The 17,513-nt window shown below is 37.1% G+C and overlaps 1 protein-coding gene and 1 non-coding gene across 5 annotated transcripts in view; one reads left to right on the top strand and one right to left on the bottom strand.

Annotated features, from left to right (window-relative positions):
* The window catches only part of CDC123 (cell division cycle 123), a 97,767-nt gene that overhangs the window by 27,521 nt on the left and 52,733 nt on the right, over positions 1-17,513 (top strand). For 2 of the 4 annotated variants that reach the window (XM_077169419.1, XM_077169416.1), the window contains 4 exons: positions 4,360-4,417; positions 7,285-7,317; positions 16,624-16,719; positions 17,266-17,372. In XM_077169419.1, coding sequence (XP_077025534.1) covers positions 4,360-4,417; positions 7,285-7,317; positions 16,624-16,719; positions 17,266-17,372 — 294 coding nt within the window. The remainder of the gene's footprint in view (positions 1-4,359; positions 4,418-7,284; positions 7,318-16,623; positions 16,720-17,265; positions 17,373-17,513) is intronic. The other 2 variants (XM_077169420.1, XM_077169418.1) reach the window with 1 other exon arrangement.
* TRNAE-CUC (transfer RNA glutamic acid (anticodon CUC)) lies at positions 7,888-7,958 on the bottom strand. Its single transcript has one exon. It is a non-coding gene; the product is annotated as a tRNA-Glu (tRNA).

Here is a 17,513-nt window from a genome sequence, read left to right as displayed (position 1 = left end):
TGTGTATGTTAATAAGCTAGTATAGAGTTTGAGCTCAATAAATACATGGTGAATGAGTTAGCAAACATGGTTACTTTACTCTTTCCATGGTAGCTTCTGCTAAGAGTGAAATGAATAGTCTAGACCAAGGATGCTAACTAGGTTTATCTTGTTTGCCAGCTTATGTCTACTGCTTATGGCTAACTGGAGTGATGTGTTGAATAGGACTTTTAGGCAGCATCCAGGGTTCAGTGAGAAAGTGTACTTGGTTTTTCATTGCCTACAATGGATGTGGGATAGAGGGCTGGTAATACACATTTCTGGTGTAGCTAGTGGCTCATTTTCACTGTACATTTATTACCTTACTACTCACAATGAAACCATATTGGTGGACCTCTGACTTTGGGAATCCAGGCTTAGTAGCAAAGTTAAACATGTCAAGAACTAGATGTCAGAATTGTGTTTTGAAAAATGTTTAAGAGTAAATTTGTGCAGTATTTTGCTAAATAGTGTTTTGGGAGTTTGAATAATCGCTGAGAGCTAGGGTGATCCAGTGAGTTTTTATATTAGAGGCATACTTGAATTAGGCCCAGAAGTTGAGCCTGACTCAGATGGCATCTCCCTTCCAAGCCTTAATCCCCATCACCCCTTTTTGAACAGAGTTCTTTCTTTCCTGTCTCCCTGAAGACAGAATAGTAGCAGCTGCCATTTGCAAAACAAATATTAGGTACGTTCTTTTATTATCATTATAATTACACTATGAATTATAGTCTGTAGTTTGCATTAGGTTCACTGTGTATTTAGATCTGTTTGTTTTTTCGTTTTATTGATTATACATATACAACCTAAAATTTTCCATTTTGATCATTTTCAAATACACAATTCAGTAGTGTTAATTAAATTTACAATATTGTGCTGCCATTACCACCACTACCATCACCACCATCCATTGTTAGAACTTTTCCATCACCCAAACAAAAACTCTGTACCAGGTAAGCATTAACTTGTACCCCACCCTGGCCTCCAGTAATCTGTATTCTAGTTTCTGACTCTCTGAATTTGCATTGGTATGTGTTCTAGTTTGCTACCTGCCAGAATGCATATACCAGAAACAGAATAGCTTTTAAAAAGGGGAATTTTAGTAAGTTGCTAGTTTGCAGTTCTAAGGCTGAGAAAATGTCCCAATTAAAGCAAGTCTGTAGAAATGTCCGATCAAAGGCATCCAACCAGGGAAAGATACCTTGGTTCAAGAAGGCCGATGAAGTTCACAGTTTCTCTCTCAAGTGAAAAGGCACATGGCGAGCAGAGTCAGAGTTCTTTCTCGACTGGAAGGGCACATGGTGAGCAAGGCGTCATCTGCTAGCTTCTTCTCCTGTCTTCCTGTTTCATGGAGCTCCCCAGGAGGCATTTTCCTTCTTCATCTCCAAAAGGTCACTGGCTGGTGGACTCTGCTTTTTGTGGCTATATTGTTCTGCTCCGCTGTCTCTGAATCTCTCATTTTCTGAAATGTTTCCTCTTTTATAGGACTCCAGAAATTTGTCAAGCCCCACCCAAATGAATGGAGACATGTCGTCACCTAATCCAGCTTAACAGCCACTCTTGATTAAATCACATCTCCAGGGAGATTATCTAGTTACAGATTCAGGCATACAGTATTGAATAGGGATTATTCTGCCATTACGAAATGGGATTTTGATTAAAAATGGCTTTTCTAGGGTCCATGCATTCTTTCAAACCAACACAGTATGTTTACATTTCAAGTCTTTGCGGCAGCTCTGTAGCTGCTATAATCCCTACGTTATAGATGGGGCATAGGGGCTAATAAGCTGTTGGCCAACAGTGGCAGAACTGAGACATTCAGTTCTGTCTCTGTCTCTAAAACCAGCACCCTCATCCTATTTCACTGTTTCCCAAACATAATGGGAATGTTTTAACATCTATGTTTTTATTTGTGACATCTCTACCTTGACAACCTTCTCCCACACTTCGAATGACATTTTTTAAACATTTTTTTATTCTGAAATATAATATATATATACACGCAAAAAAGTGATAAGTTTCCAAGTACATTTTAACAAGTAGTTGTAGAGCAGATTTTAAAGTTTAGTATGGGTTACAGGTCCACGATTTTTTGCTTTTTCTTCTAGTTCCTCCATACACTCGAGACCAACAGAAATATCAATATAATGATTCAGAAGTCATACTCAATTGTTAAATCCTATCTTCTCTGTTGTACTCCTCCTTCTCTTTAAATAACATATATACATAAAAGCAATAAATTTCAAAGTACATCACAACAATTAGTTGTAGAACAGATTTCAGAGATTGGTATGGGTTATAATTCTACAATTTTAGGTTTTTATTTCTAGATGCTCTAAGGTACTAGAGACTAAAATAAATATCAGTATAATGATTCAACACTCATACTCATTTGTTAAATCGGACCTTCTCTGTATAACTCCACCATCACCTTTGATCTTTCTCCCTGCCATGTTTTTTTTTTTAACTTAAAGTTAAAAAAAGTAATGTAACAGATACACAAAGCAAAGAGAAAAAAAAGCAATAGTTTTCAAAGCACTCTTGAATGAGTAGTTACAGGACAGATCCCAGAGTATGTCATGGCTACCATACCATCCTCTCAGATTTTTCCTTCTAGCTGTTTCAGAATATAAGGGATTTACACCACTGGGAGTCATGTCCCACGTAGGTGGTGAGGGTGGGGAGCATTGAGTTTACTTGCCATGTTGCTTAGAGAGAGGCTACATCTGAGCAACAGAAGAGGTTCTCTGGGGGTGACTCTTAGGCCTGATTTTAAGTAAACTTAGCCTGTCCTTTGCAGGGATACGTTTCATAGGGGCAAACCTCAAGATCAAGGGCTTGGCCTATTGATTTGGTTGTCCCCACTGCTTGCAAGAATATCAGAAATTCTCCAAATGGGGAACTTGAATATTTCTCCCTTTCTCCCTGTTCCCCTAAGGGGACTTTGCAAATACTTCTTTATTTACTGTCCAAGTCACTCTGGGATTTATCGGAGCATCACACTAACTTGGTCAAACCAACAAAATCTCATGCCCTATTTAAAATTCCATGTATTTATGGTGTTCAGCTAAGCTGACCATACAAGTTGTGCTGGTTGAAAGGATGTATGGACCCTAGAAAAGCCATGTTTTAATCCAAATCCCATTTCATAAAGGCAGAATAATCCCTATTCAGTACTGTATGTTTGAAACTGTAATCAGATAATCTCCCTGGAGATGTGATTTAATCAAGAGTGGTTGTTAAGCTGGTTAGGTGACAACATGTCTCCACCCATTGGAGTGGGTCTTAAAAAGTTTCTGGAGTCTTATAAAAGAGGAAACATTTTTGGAGAATGAAGGGAATTCAGAGAGAGCAGAGAATGCTGCAGCACCACGAAGCAGAATCCATCAGCCAGTGCTTCTAATGTTTGGAGATGAAGAAGGAAAACACCTTCCAGGGAGCTTTATGAAACAGGAAGCCAGGAGAGAAAGCTAGCAGATGACGCTCTGCTCACCATGTGCCTTTCCAGCCGAGGGAGAAACCACTGTGTTCACCATGTGCCTTCTCGGATGAGACAGAAACCCTGAACCTCATCGGTCTTCTTGAACCAAGGTATCTTTCCCTGGTTGCCTTTGATTGAATATTTCTATAAACTTGTTTTAATTGGAACATTTTCTCAGCCTTAGAACTGTAAACTAGCAACTCATTAAATTCCTCTTCTTAAAAGCCATTCTGTTTCTGGTATATTGTGTTCCAACAGCTAGCAAACTAGAACCCAAGTTTTAAATTAGGAAATTATTTGATGCAAAATTTGTATTTTGGTTAGTGCATTTCTGGTGTTCTAGATTCAGGATAATTTCATCAGCTTCTCACTCTGCCTTCACTGTCCAAAAAATAATGACTTGTTTTGGCCCTTGGGGGTCTCATCAGCATGGTTGAACAGCTCTTCACATGTCTTTTATTTTTTTTTGGCATCTCCTTCATTCCAGTCATCTTCTCTTTCTCACATGTTGGAGTTCAAAGTATTCTTAGCATCATCAGAGATGGAATTTGAGCTTTTCTTGTTTTTAGTGCTTTCTGAGGGAGTTTGAGTTTTTATTTCGCTTGTTTTTGTGCATTCTGAGAAGACAGAAAGTTTTAATTTTTATTGGAAGTATACTCTCATTATTTAGTTTTATTAGTTTTAGTCTCAAGATGTAAACTTTTCCCAATATTGGCCTCCAATTCTAAGGCTATCTATTTTTTATAGACACCTGTAATAATGACTACATAGTACCAAAGCCTTTTTCTTGCTTAATTTTTTTCTTTTTCTTTTATCTTATTTATTTTGTCTTGCTTAATTTTTGATTTATATTTTTCTAGGGAAGATCCACCAGCACGTTCTCAGCCAGACAGTGATGATGAGACAGAAGAAATACAGGTTGGTACAAATAAATCATCTATTACTTAGACTGTTTAAATGACTTCTGAAATGGTTTTGACACTTGGATCTCAGCATACATTTGATAAAGTGAGAGATTACTTGAAAATCTCACTTTGACATATACTTTTTTCATGTACTTTGTAGTCAGGAAAGTATGCCTCCTATTTGTGTGCCATGTGTAGATGAAACAGTGCCTTTGTGTGTACTTTTATTTTTAACTTTCCCATTTATGTGTCATTTGTAGATCTAGCAGTGCCTTTGTGTGTGTGTGTATGTAATTTTATTTTTAACTTTCTATTTTGAAATACTTTCAAACTTTTAGGACAGTTACAAAAATAATATATATAGAGTCCATACAGAGAACTCCAACATACCCCTACCTTCCCAGATACCCAGATCCACTGATTTAAAGATTTTGCCACATTTGCCATTTAGTTCTATTTATCTATCCATCCATCTATCAATTCATCTATGTCTGTTTGTCTGTCTGTCTATATATCTATCCATCAATCTGTATTTTCTGAACATTGGCAAGTAAGTTGAATACATCATGCTCTTTGAAATACTGGAATGTGCATTCTGTAAGTATAAGAATACTCACTTATGTAACCACCTGAGGTGTAATTATCAAGTTCAAGAAATTTAACATTGATTTGAAGCTTACAGTCTATATTTCAATTTTTTCATGTGTCCCAACAATATTCCTTACAGCTTTTTTTCTTCCCATGCTTAGATCCCATCCAGGGTTGATGTAGTGCATTGAATTGTCATTGTCTCTTTAATTATTCTTAGTTTTTGATTGTGGAAACATATACAACATAAAGTTTCTTTCTCGGCTGCTTCCAAGCATATCATTCAATGGAATTAATCACATTCACATGTTGTTGTACCCTTACCACCATCCATTACTAAAATTTTCCTGTCTCCCCAAGCAGAAACCCTGTACTCATATGCATTAATTCCTCGTTCCTCTTGCTTCCTGCCCATGGCAACCCATGCTCTAATTTTTATACCTCTGAGCTTGCATATTCTCTGATATTTTCTTTGTACTTTCTATAGTTTTTTTTTTTTCGCATGGACAGGCACTGGAAATCGAACCCAGATGTCCAGCATGGCAGGTGAGAACTCTGCCAGTTAGTCACTGTGGCCCGCCCTCCATAGCTTTTAATTTAGCATTTTAAATCTATAATACCCTCATTTGCTTTGATGCAAGCCTAACTTCAAAAGCATACACAAACTATGTTCCTATGCTCCTTTATCCTCCCACCTCTTTATGCAGTTCTTATCACAAATGACAAGTTTATACATTATGAGACCAGAGCCATTGATTCACCATTACATATTATGCATTTGCCTTTTAGATCTGTAGGAATTTAAAAATGGAGTTACAAATTAGAAATACAATGCAATAGTACTGTTATTTATATTTATCCATATTGTTACTCTCACTGGAGTCCTTTATTTCTTCATGTATCTTCAATTTATTGTTTATTATCCTCTCCTTTCAATTTGTAGACTCTCTTATGCATCTCATAGGGCTGATCTGTGAGACCGTTAGACCTCCAGCTTTTGTTTATCTGAGAGTATTTTAATCTCTTACTTATTTTTGAAGGACAGTTTTGCTGGATATTTTTGCAGTCAGCTCTTTAAATATGTCATCTCACTGCCTTCTTGCCTCCGTGGTTTCCAATGAGAAATTGGCACTTAAACTTATTGAGGCCCCCTCATATGTGACATGTTGCTCTCTTGAGCTTCCAGAATTCTGTTTTTCTTTGGCATTTGGCAATTTGATTATAATATGCCACAGTATGGCTTTTTTTGGGTTTATTTTGTTTGGAGTTTGTTCAGTGTCTAAATGCGTAAATTTATGTCTTTTGTTAAACTTGGAAAGTTTTCAGCCATTATTTCTTCGAATATTCTCTCTGCCCCTTTCTTTCTTCTCCATTTAGGACTCCCACAAAGTATATTGGTATACTTGATGATATCCCACAGGTTACTAATGCTCTGTTCACTTTTCTTCATTCTTCTTTCTGTTCTTCAGACTGAATTATTTCAATTGTCTTAAACTTTAAGTTCTCTGTTTCTTTTGCCAGTTCTGATTTGCTGTTGAACCCCCCCTAGGGAATTTTAAATTTCTGTTACTGTGGTTTTGGTACTGTTTTGTTCCTATTCATAACTTCTCTCTCTCTGTTGATATTCTCTTTGTGTTCATCTATCATTTTCCTGATTGCCTTTAGTTCTTCGTCTGTGTTTTCCTTTAACTTTTTGAGCTTATTTAGGACCTTTTTTTTAAGTCTTTGGTATGTCCCAGATCTCATTCTCCTCATTGATGGTTTGTAATACTTTAATCTTCTCCTTTGCATGGGCCATTGCTTCCTGTCTCCTCATGGTCCCTGGACCTGCACTGTAGTCCTACAGCCAGTGGTCTTTGCCCCAGGTAGCATGACTTGACTGCTGTCCAGTGTTCTGCAAGCTGCCTTCTGTATGCAGGGCAAATTCTAGGATGTTGAGTCCTTCAGGCCACTACAAGACAGAGTGTCAGACCTACAAACTCCCAGTTATATGTACAGGGTTTACTCTGCTCCCTTGGGAACCAGCACCAAGGATTCTCAGTGGCAATGTGAGCCAGTTCTGCTGCCAAACAAGATGGGGAGGAGCCAGCAAGGGTGCCAGGAAATCCTTCTACTTTTAAGTAACCTTTTTCTTGATTTGGCACTTGCCTTGCTACTTCAGTTCTAGAGTTTTGAGAAAAAATGTTTCTGTCAGTTCTTGATGGTTGGTAAAAGCTTCTGTGGAACTACCTTTTGGCAGCCAAAATCTCTGTTTAAATTTAACGTTTGTTTCTGTCCTTTTTCCCACTGCAGTGGTCGGATGATGAGAACACAGCCACCCTCACGGTAAGAGCAGAGTGGCACCTGTGTGGGGTAGTTGCTTTCTGTCCCCAGCAGTTCGCTGCGGGTGTCAAATGCTACCCCTCCAAGTTCCCTTGTATGTGCCATTTCAAATGTCCTTTTCTTTGTGAAATACCCATTTTTTTATTATTTGGAAAAAACTCTACTCATTAACTAGACAAACATGGTTTGCCCTCTTCTTCCTTTGATTTCAAAGGAAATATTCTAAATACTCTTTTGATGCTTTGACATATTTCTGTTTGTCTCTGAAAGAAGGAATCAAGCCTAACATTAAATAATGAGATTGACTAGATTTGTAGAAGCTAAATTAAAGTGATTGTACTTATTAAAGTAAAAATAACATAAAAATTACACTTTCAAGTGAGAGAGGATAAAGTGTAACTTTAACCAATATTTTATATGAAAATTTAGAAGCATATTATAGTCTTTCAGAATGAGTGCTCTTGTCACATTTTTTTGTATGCTATATGGTGGGGATCACATTTCATTCTATTTCCATGTGACTATCCCATTATTGCAGCACCATTTGTTGAATTTTTGGGGGGGTGGGAGGAATGCATGGGCCTGGAATCGAACCCGGGTCTCCTGCATGAGAGGCAGGAATTCTACCACTGAACTACTCTTGCACCCCTTGTCACATTTTTTAATAAACATATTTTTAAAGGAATGACTGAAATAAAAAATCTATTTCTAAAAATATAGTGGGCAAATGAAACTCCTCATACCTTGAGATAAGAGAAATCTTATAAAATTTCCTGGAAATATATGTGAAGGCCCAGAAACAGAAACTAGTTTTAGGATATGGTAGGGTGTGCTCTACCACAACTATAAATAAGAAGATACTTCTGTTTTTAATGGAAGAGGTACAGTTTCTGGGGCCAAAGAAAATGGAGATGCCTAAGACTGACATATTTCCTTAAGTATAAAAAGTTATGTTTGTCAACATATGCAGAACTGGAAAGTTTGCCTGTTTTACATTATCTGTATGTCATACAAATCAGTCACTCTTCTTGTGACAGATCAGTTCGACTTACCATATCTGTTCTTTATCTGCCATGTACAGGGCATTAACTATGAGGAAACAGAGATGAATATGATTTTATTCTAGCCATTAAGGAGTTTCTAAACCAGTGGGGGAAGATAATGTGGGGAGGTGTTAGATGACAGAGTGCTGTCAGAACAGAGAGTGAGGGCGTCTGAAAGTGCATAAGGGAGGTAGTATCTGGCCTGGACCTTAAGAGTGGCTAGGATTGTCAATATCAACTCATGGCTTTTGAGAGAGACATAGAGAGAGGGAGTTAGGGAGAGGGGGAGAGAGAGAGAAGGAGATAGAGAGTTAGGGAGAGGGGAAGGGGGAGGAGGAGGGAGGAGGATGGGGAGGGGGATGGATGGAGGGAGACTGAGGAAGAGGGGAGGAAGGGAGGGAGAAAGAGAAAGAGATTCAGTAGTTAATAATGTGTGCATGTGAGTGTATGTGTGTGTGTGTGTGTTTATCTTTCCAAGTGCTGCTGAGAATTTCTAGAAGCAATGGCCCTGTGGTAGCAGTGAGTATACCTAGTCCCTAATCTTGGCTTCTAAACACCATTTTCCACTGAACGGAATGGAAGCTCATTGGAGAAATTCAGGACTGGGGTTAGGAAAGGTAAGATGAGCCGGGAGCAACTTCTCATGCCAGAAGGTTAAGGATGTAGTCCAGGGATGATGGGAACAAGACAGAAAGGACCCAGAAGCCAGCTTGAAGCCACAGAACAAAAATTTGGGTGTACTAATAAATAAGGATGGTAATAAGTTATAGCCTATTTACTAAGATTCCATGATCTTATCTTGCTATAAATAATAATTAAAATCAAATACAGCTTCCCAAAAAGAAAAGTCCAGGACCAGATGGCTTCACATGTAATTCTACCAAACATTCCAGAAAGAATTAGTACCAACCCTGCTCAAACTCTTCAAAAAAATTGAAGTGGAGGGAAAGCTACCTAATTCATTCTATGAAGCCAACATCACCCTCATACCAAAACCAGGCAAAGATATTACAAAAAAAGAAAACTACAGACCAATCTCTCTAATGAATATAGATGCAAAAATCCTCAACAAAATTCTAGCAAATCGAATCCAGCAACACATTAAAAGAATTATACATCATGATCAAGTAGGATTCATCCCAGGTATGCAAGGATGATTCAACATAAAATCAATTAATGTAATTCACCATATCAACAAATCAAAGCAGAAAAATCACATGATCATCTCAATTGATGCAGAGAAGGCATCTGACAAGATTCAACATCCTTTCCTGTTGAAAACACTTCAAAGGATAGGAATACAAGGGAACTTCCTTAAAATGATAAAGGAAATATATGGAAAAACCCACAGCTAATATCATCCTCAATGGGGAAAAACTGAAAACTTTCCCCCTAAGATCAGGAATAAGACAAGGATGTCCACTGTCACCACTATTATTCAACATTGTGTTGGAGGTTCTAGCCAGAGCAATTAGACAAGAAAAAAATACAAGGCATCAAAATAGGAAAGGAATAAGTAAAACTATCACTGTTTGCAGATGCTATGATACTATACGTCGAAAACCCTGAAAAATCCACAGCAAAACTACTAGAGCTAATAATCGAGTACAGCAAAGTGGCAGGTTACAAGATCAACATTCAAAAATCTGTAGTGTTTCTATACACTAGTAATGAACAATCTGAGGGGGAAATCAAGAAACGAATTCCATTTACAATTGCAACTAAAAGAATAAAATACTTAGGAATAAATTTAACTAAAGAGACAAAAGAACTCTACAAAGAAAACTGCAAGAAACTGTTAAAAGAAATCACAGAAGACCTAAATAGATGGAAGGGCATACCATGCTCATGGATTGGAAGACTAAATATAGTTAAGAAGTCAATTCTACCTAAATTGATTTACAGATTCAGTGTAATACCAATCAAAATCCCAACAACTTACTTTTCAGAAATAGAAAAACCAATAAGCAAATTTATCTGGAAGGGCAGGGTGCCCCGAATTGCTAAAAGTATCTTGAGGAAAAAAAACAAAGCTGGAGGTCTCACGCTGCCTGACTTTAAGGCATATTATGAAGCCACAGTGGTCAAAACAGCATGGTACTGGCATAAAGATAGATATATTGACCAATGGAATCGAATAGAGTGCTCAGATATAGACCCTCTCATCTATGGACATTTGATCTTTGATAAGGCAGTCAAGCCAACTCACCTGGGACAGAACGGTCTCTTCAATAAATGGTGCCTAGAGGACTGGATATCCATATGCAAAAGAATTAAAGAGGACCCGTATCTCACACCCTATACAAAAGTTAACTCAAAATGGATCAAAGATCTAAACATTAGGTCTAAGACCATAAAACAATTAGAGGAAAATGTAGGGAGATATCTTATAAAACTTATAATTGGAGGCGGTTTTATGGACCTTACACCTAAAGCAAGAGCACTGAAGAAATAAATAAATGGGAGCTCCTCAAAATTAAACACTTTTGTGCATCAAAGAACTTCATCAAGAAAGTAAAAAGACAGCCTACACAATGGGAGACAGTATTTGGAAATGACATATCAGATAAAGGTCTAGTATCCAGAATTTATAAAGAGATTGTTCAACTCAACAACAAAAAGACAGCCAATCCAATTACAAAATGGGAAAAAAACTTGAACAGACACTTCTCAGAAGAGGAAATACAAATGGCCAAAAGGCACATGAAGAGATGCTCAATGTCCCTGGCCATTAGAGAAATGCAAATGAAAACCACAATGAGATATCACCTCACACCCACCAGAATGACCATTATCAACAAAACAGAAAATGACAAGTGCTGGAGAGGATGTGGAGAAAGAGGCACACTTATCCACTGTTGGTGGGAATGTCAAACGGTGCAACCACTGTGGAAGGCAGTTTGGCGGTTCCTCAAAAAGCTGAATATAGAATTGCCATATGACCCAGCAATACCATTGCCAGGTATCTACTCAGAAGACTTAAGGGCAAAGACACAAACAGACACTTGCACACCAATGTTTATAGCATCATTATTTACAATTGCAAGGAGATGGAAACAGCCAAAATGTCCATCAACAGACGAGTGGCTAAACAAACTGTGGTATATACATACGATGGAACATTATGCAGCTTTAAGACAGAATTAACTTTTGAAGTATGTAACAACATGGATGGACCTAGAGAACATTATGCTGAGTGAGACTAGCCAAAAACTAAAGGACAAATACTGTATGGTCTCACTGATACGAACTTACATTAGTGAATAAACTTGGAATATGTCATTGGTAACAGAGACTATTAGGAGATAGAAACAGGGTAAGATAATGGGTAATTTGAGCTGAAGGGATACAGACTGTGCAACAGGACTGGATACAAAAACTGAGAAATGGACAGCACAATAATACCTAACTGTAATGTAATTATGTTAAAACCCTGAATGAAGCTGCATGTGAGAATGATAGAGGGAGGAGGGCTGGGGACATAAATGAAATCAGAAAGAAAGATAGATGTTAAAGATCGAGATGGTATAATCTAGGAATGCCTAGAGTGTAAAATAATAGTGAAATGTACAGTGTACAAATTTAAAAAATGTTTTTGCATGAGGAAGAACAAAGGATTGTCATTATTGCAGGTTGCTGAAAATAGAGGATAACTAATACTTTAAAATGTCACATTATGTGAGAGACTAAAGCAAAAAATGTTTATTTGTTACAAAATTTAGATTTTGACTAGAGCATTTCGTAATATAACCCATGTAGATAGTTTGATTGAATGTCATAAGTACTTGGAATCTCAGGTAGGACATGAGATTTTATTGGTTTGTCCAGAGTGATCCCCCGATGAATCCCAGAATGATTTGATCAGTGACTGGAAAAGTATTTGCAAGCCCCCTTCGGGGAATGGTGAGAGTGGTGAGAAATTCAACTTCCCCAAGTTGAATTCTTGATATTTTCACAAGCAGTGTGGACAACCAAAGCTATAGGCTGAGCCCCCAGTCTTGGGGTTTGTTCATATGAAACTTAACCCCACAAAGGATAGGTCAAGTCTACTTAAAATTTAGGCCTAAGAGTCACCCCCAAGAGAGCCTCTTTTGTTGCTCAAATGTGGCCTCTCTCTCTAGCCAACATGACGAGCAGTCTCACCACCCTCCCCCTCTCTGCGTGGGACATGACTCCCAGGGTTGTGGACCTTCCTGGCAACTTGGGACAGAGATCCTGGAATGAGCTGAGACTCAGCATCAAGGGACTGAGAAAAACCCTGGAATGAGCTGAGAATTAACATCAAGGGATTGAGAGAACCTTCTTGACTAAAGGGGGAAGAGTAAAATGAGACAAAGTGTCAATGGCTGAGAGATTCCAAACAGAGTCAAGAGATTATCCTGGAGGTTATTCTTATGCATTAAGTAGATATCACCTTGTTATCCAGGATGTAGCGGAGAGGCCGGAGGGAACTGCCTGAAAATGTAGAGCTGTGTTCCAGTAGCCATGTTTCTTGATGATGATTGAACAATGATAAAGCTTTCACAGTGAGACTCTGTGAATGTGAAAACCTTGTGTCTGATGCTCCTTTTAGGTACTATATCAACAGAAGAGTAGAACATATGGAATAAAAATAAATAATGGGGGAACAAATGTTAAAATAAATTTAGTTTGAAATGCTAGTGGTAAATGAAAGTGAGGGGTAAGGGGTATGGTATGTGTAATCTTTTTTTCTCTGTTATCATTTTATTTCTTTTTCTGTTGTCATTTTATTTCTTTTTCTAAATCGATGCGAATGTTCTAAGAAATGATGATATGCAACTATGTGATGATATTAAGAATTACTGATTGTATATGTAGAATGGAATGATATCTTAATGTTTTGTTTTTTGATTTTTTTAATTAATAAAAAAAGTTTAAAAAAAGTTAAAAAAAATCAAATACACAAGGGAGAAAGGAAAACCGTTCTTTATAGTGGAAAAGGCACCAAACTAATCAATGATAGAAGGAATGGTAGAATTAGAAATCACCATTTGCAAACACCATAGTAATAATGGATTGAACATGTTAAAACCCAGGGTTGAATATTTAATGAGAAAGAAAATGCTTGCATATCCTCAGAGTCTCTCTCCCAAATTAGTTATTTCTTACAAAGGGAAAATTTGGTAACTTTATAGCAGAAAACCTGCGGATACCTCTTTAATGAAGTGATTAAAGTCAGCCTCTTCAGTGATGGACCAGAGTTGCATTGTGTGCTTCCTGGTGTGACACTGCAGAGGGCACACCACCCTTGACATTCCTGCCCAAGCTGTACGCCCTGAATCTAATCATGAAGTGACATCTGGCACACGCAGTGGTTTACAAATTCTATAGAAAAAATGCCCTGTACTCTCCAAAAATGTCAAGGTAATGAGAGAAAGGCAGAGGATCTACCACAGATTAGTTATCACGTTGAAGAGACATGATATAAATGCAGTGAATGATCCTAGATTGAAAAAAAAAGTTTGATTTTTCCTTTCCTATAAAGACAGTAGACAGTTGATGAAATTTGAGTAAGGTCTTGATTTGATAGTGGTATTATATAAGGGTTAGCACCCTGATTTTGATAATTTTGCTGGATTTACTGTTTACAAAATACAAAGTATTTAGGAGTAAAGGTACATCATATCTGCGACTTATTCTCAAACATATATTTATATTACATATGTGTTGTATGTATGTAAACAAATACAGCAAAAGAGAGCAAAATCAATTGTGGTAAAATGAGGAATCTGGGTGAAGGGTATGTGGAAGTTCTTAGTACTCTTTTGTAACTTTTCTGTAAGTCTGAAATTATTACAAAATGATTAAAAAGTTGTTGGGTTTCACTGGATGGAACTAAGAGGAGTTGTGCAGAGGGCACAGTCATCACAAAACACACTTAGCTGAGGAAAAATGTGAGCCAGGACCCAGGGTGGGAAAGGACAAGGTACTGACAAATCTTCAATAGTTCATTACTGTGCATGCAAACACATTCACTTAAAAATTATTGCAAAAAGTTATTGAGGTGGTTCAATCTCAGAAGTGCAATGACAAATTTTAAAAAGAAAGTTACCAGAAGTATATATACCAGATGACGGCATTAATATAAAATTATTTCAGTCACATATGTTGTTTATAGACAAGTACATATAAGTAGAAAATCATGAATATAGATGATTATACACCAATTTTGTACTGATGGTTGCCTTTGGGAGAGGGGACGATTAAGGAAGAGAGGAAGAAGGTAAGGAGCTTCATTTGTTTATCTGTGTTTTTCCTTAAAAAATATAAAGATTTGCAGCAAATATGCCAAAATATTGAATGTTTTGATCCAGGAATATGAGTAATATATTTTTTATAAATTTAAGACATCATAATTTTTAGAAAATTAATTAAAAAGAAAGATGCCTTTGTTGAGTGAGGGTGGTGCAGCAGGTCCTCTAGTGAATAAAGTTGGAAAGACAACCCCTAAATCATAATTCCCTTTGATGGGAAGAGGTGAATGGAAAATAAAGGACTCTATGCTGTTATTCATTTTGAGTGCCTCTTTATAAATTGCTGTAGTTTAGTATCAAGCACCTATGTGAAAGAAGTGATCTAATAAAAGATATACACAGGCAGGATCTTAAATAACTGAGAGGTACTTAGCCTATATGATTTTACAGTGTTTAACTTTACCCTGGCCCTTTCATTCTGGAAAACTGGGTAGGTTATGAAGTCCCTCTTCCTTTGTGTTCCACCCTTTCCATGGGACTTAGATAAGACTAAGGGATGCTTCCTCTTGCTTACCTACAACAAGCCAGATGCAGACCCTCCACGTTTATGAGCTTGGTCTCACAGATTATTAGCTCAGCTGTTGGTTCCCACTGAGCAATTGGAACAAGATACTTGTTAACCAGACTTTTGGCTGAGCGTCTCTCCTTCCCACACAGACTGAAGTCTAAAGCTACCTTCCAGAAAATAGGTTGCTTCAGCATAAAATATGTCAGATCATGCCACTCTTTCATCCCACTTCCCCACACCTGATTTATTCCTCTCTAAAGGAAAACCCTTTTTGCCTAATTTTTGTGAGGCTCATAGACCTTATAGTTAGAGCGTTCTTTGTAATGTGTTAACCCCTTCCTCCCCTTGCAGTAATACTCTCCTGACCAAGTCCGGATTGTTTTTTTTTCACTTGATACCTGTAACAGAAAGAAAGCAAACCTACTCTGCCCTGAATTGCCTCCTTCCTTATTTGCCTTTTGCTAAAAGCTAATTTCTAGTTTATAAGATAAATTGCCGTTTCTTTTGACTTCCATTTCTTTGGTCTGCCTCCCAGACTCTTGTCTATAATTAGGTTAGATCTTGGGGATCTTCATAAATCACTTGATTTATTTTTGGAATGTGTAGTTTTAGTTTTGACCTAGCTTTTTTTCCTATCACAGAACTCACTATTACTTGAGTTTTTCAGAACTTGCAATTGCCCAGTAGGTGGCAGCAAATATAAAGAGGAAATAATACAGATAAGTAGCTATATGGAGAGTCCGGGTTAACATTTCTGTATTGTCTCTACCTCACTTAAAATGACTCATCCTCTTTTCTTTAGTTTATTTCCACACACTGCTTTGATCATGACATATAAGGCCCAAGGCAGGGCATAATGGAATCAAGTTAAACTCCTCAACAACCACATTTCTCGTTACTCCCTGATTGAAATGAACAGTTAAAATGTTTAATCACTTGCTTATAAAAATAGATATTTTTAAAAATCAGCTGAAAAAAAAGAGAACATTTTATCTTGCCAGGTTCTTATTTTTGAGTTTTGTTTATATTAAAACGTCTCAGAAATTACCAGTGTTTAAAAACGTTTTACCACAAGATTTATTTTTCATTCTAAGTAAGCCTTTCAGGGATATGTCCAGCACTCCTTCCCTCCAAATGGACGTGCTTCTGACATTATAAATGTGGAGGGTGAATTTTGAGAACTAGAAGACAGGTGATATTCTGTCTTTTAATTCGTTCCTCACATCTCGGATGCCTAATGAAGTCTGTCATTTTAGCTTTGTGGGTTTTAATTGTTTTTGGAAAGTGCCATTTGACCAGGATTTTCTTTTTACCCCCCTTTTCTGGTTAGATGTCATTTGATCATTGATCTTATTTATCTGAGTTCAGAAATTCTGTTTTTTAGCACCCTGAACTATAACCTTAAGATCTTAATTGTGTTTTCCATATTTATTGATTTTCATGATACTGACTTGCCCAGCTGATTTCTTCTCTTTCTCTCTAGGCACCAGAATTTCCTGAGTTTACCACTAAAGTCCAAGAAGCCATCAACTCCCTGGGGGGTAGCGTATTTCCTAAACTTAACTGGAGTGCCCCAAGGGTAGGACCACTTAAGTGCTTTTCTTGTTGTTTGCCTATTCTTTGTGTTGTTATTCATTTCTTTTTATATCCCCATAGGTTGTCTGATTATATACCCAATTCTAAGAAAAAATGCTGTGGAATTTATCATTGTTTGTCCCCTTATTTATTTTCCTGGTTTTGCTACATACTTTCATGGGTCCATGATACACTATATCTTCTACCAAGAGACAGTTTCAACTTCTTTTGTTGCTGATTGTATTAGAATTCTGAGGAAATTCATTCTTTGCCCTTTTTGAAACCTTCAGCCATTCACTTCAGTTTAACAGAAATTTTCTAAGAACAAAAATGTCACAGTATCTAGAAATAGAGCAGCTTGAGATATCTGATTACCTTCTTAAATTGTGTTACTGTTTTAACATTTCATTGACAAATTTTTTTATAAAAGACCTCTTTAATCCAATAGAAAACAATTTTAAGTCGGCACAGCTCATTTAAAGAATCAAAGCTTATTACATTTCCAAAAATCACTTCACATGACTTTCCTTATTCTTCCTCTGAAATCTAGGATGCATACTGGATAGCAATGAATAGTTCTTTGAAATGTAAAACGCTCAGTGACATTTTTCTGCTGTTCAAGAGTTCTGATTTCATCACTCGTGATTTCACTCAACCGTAAGTATGTTCCTTATTCTCCCATTTCTGAAGTTTCAGAACTTGCAGGACTTTTTCTCCAAGTGAAATTTCATTAGTTCTAGTACTATTATAAACATTGGTTCCATGTAACGAGTTTATTTCACGTTCCCAGGGTTTGAC

This window comes from Tamandua tetradactyla, chromosome 7 (assembly GCF_023851605.1).
Source record: "Tamandua tetradactyla isolate mTamTet1 chromosome 7, mTamTet1.pri, whole genome shotgun sequence".
In the NCBI taxonomy this organism is placed as follows: domain Eukaryota; kingdom Metazoa; phylum Chordata; class Mammalia; order Pilosa; family Myrmecophagidae; genus Tamandua; species Tamandua tetradactyla.
Note: the sequence above shows the minus strand (reverse complement) of the source record. Positions and strands in the feature narration are given on the sequence as shown.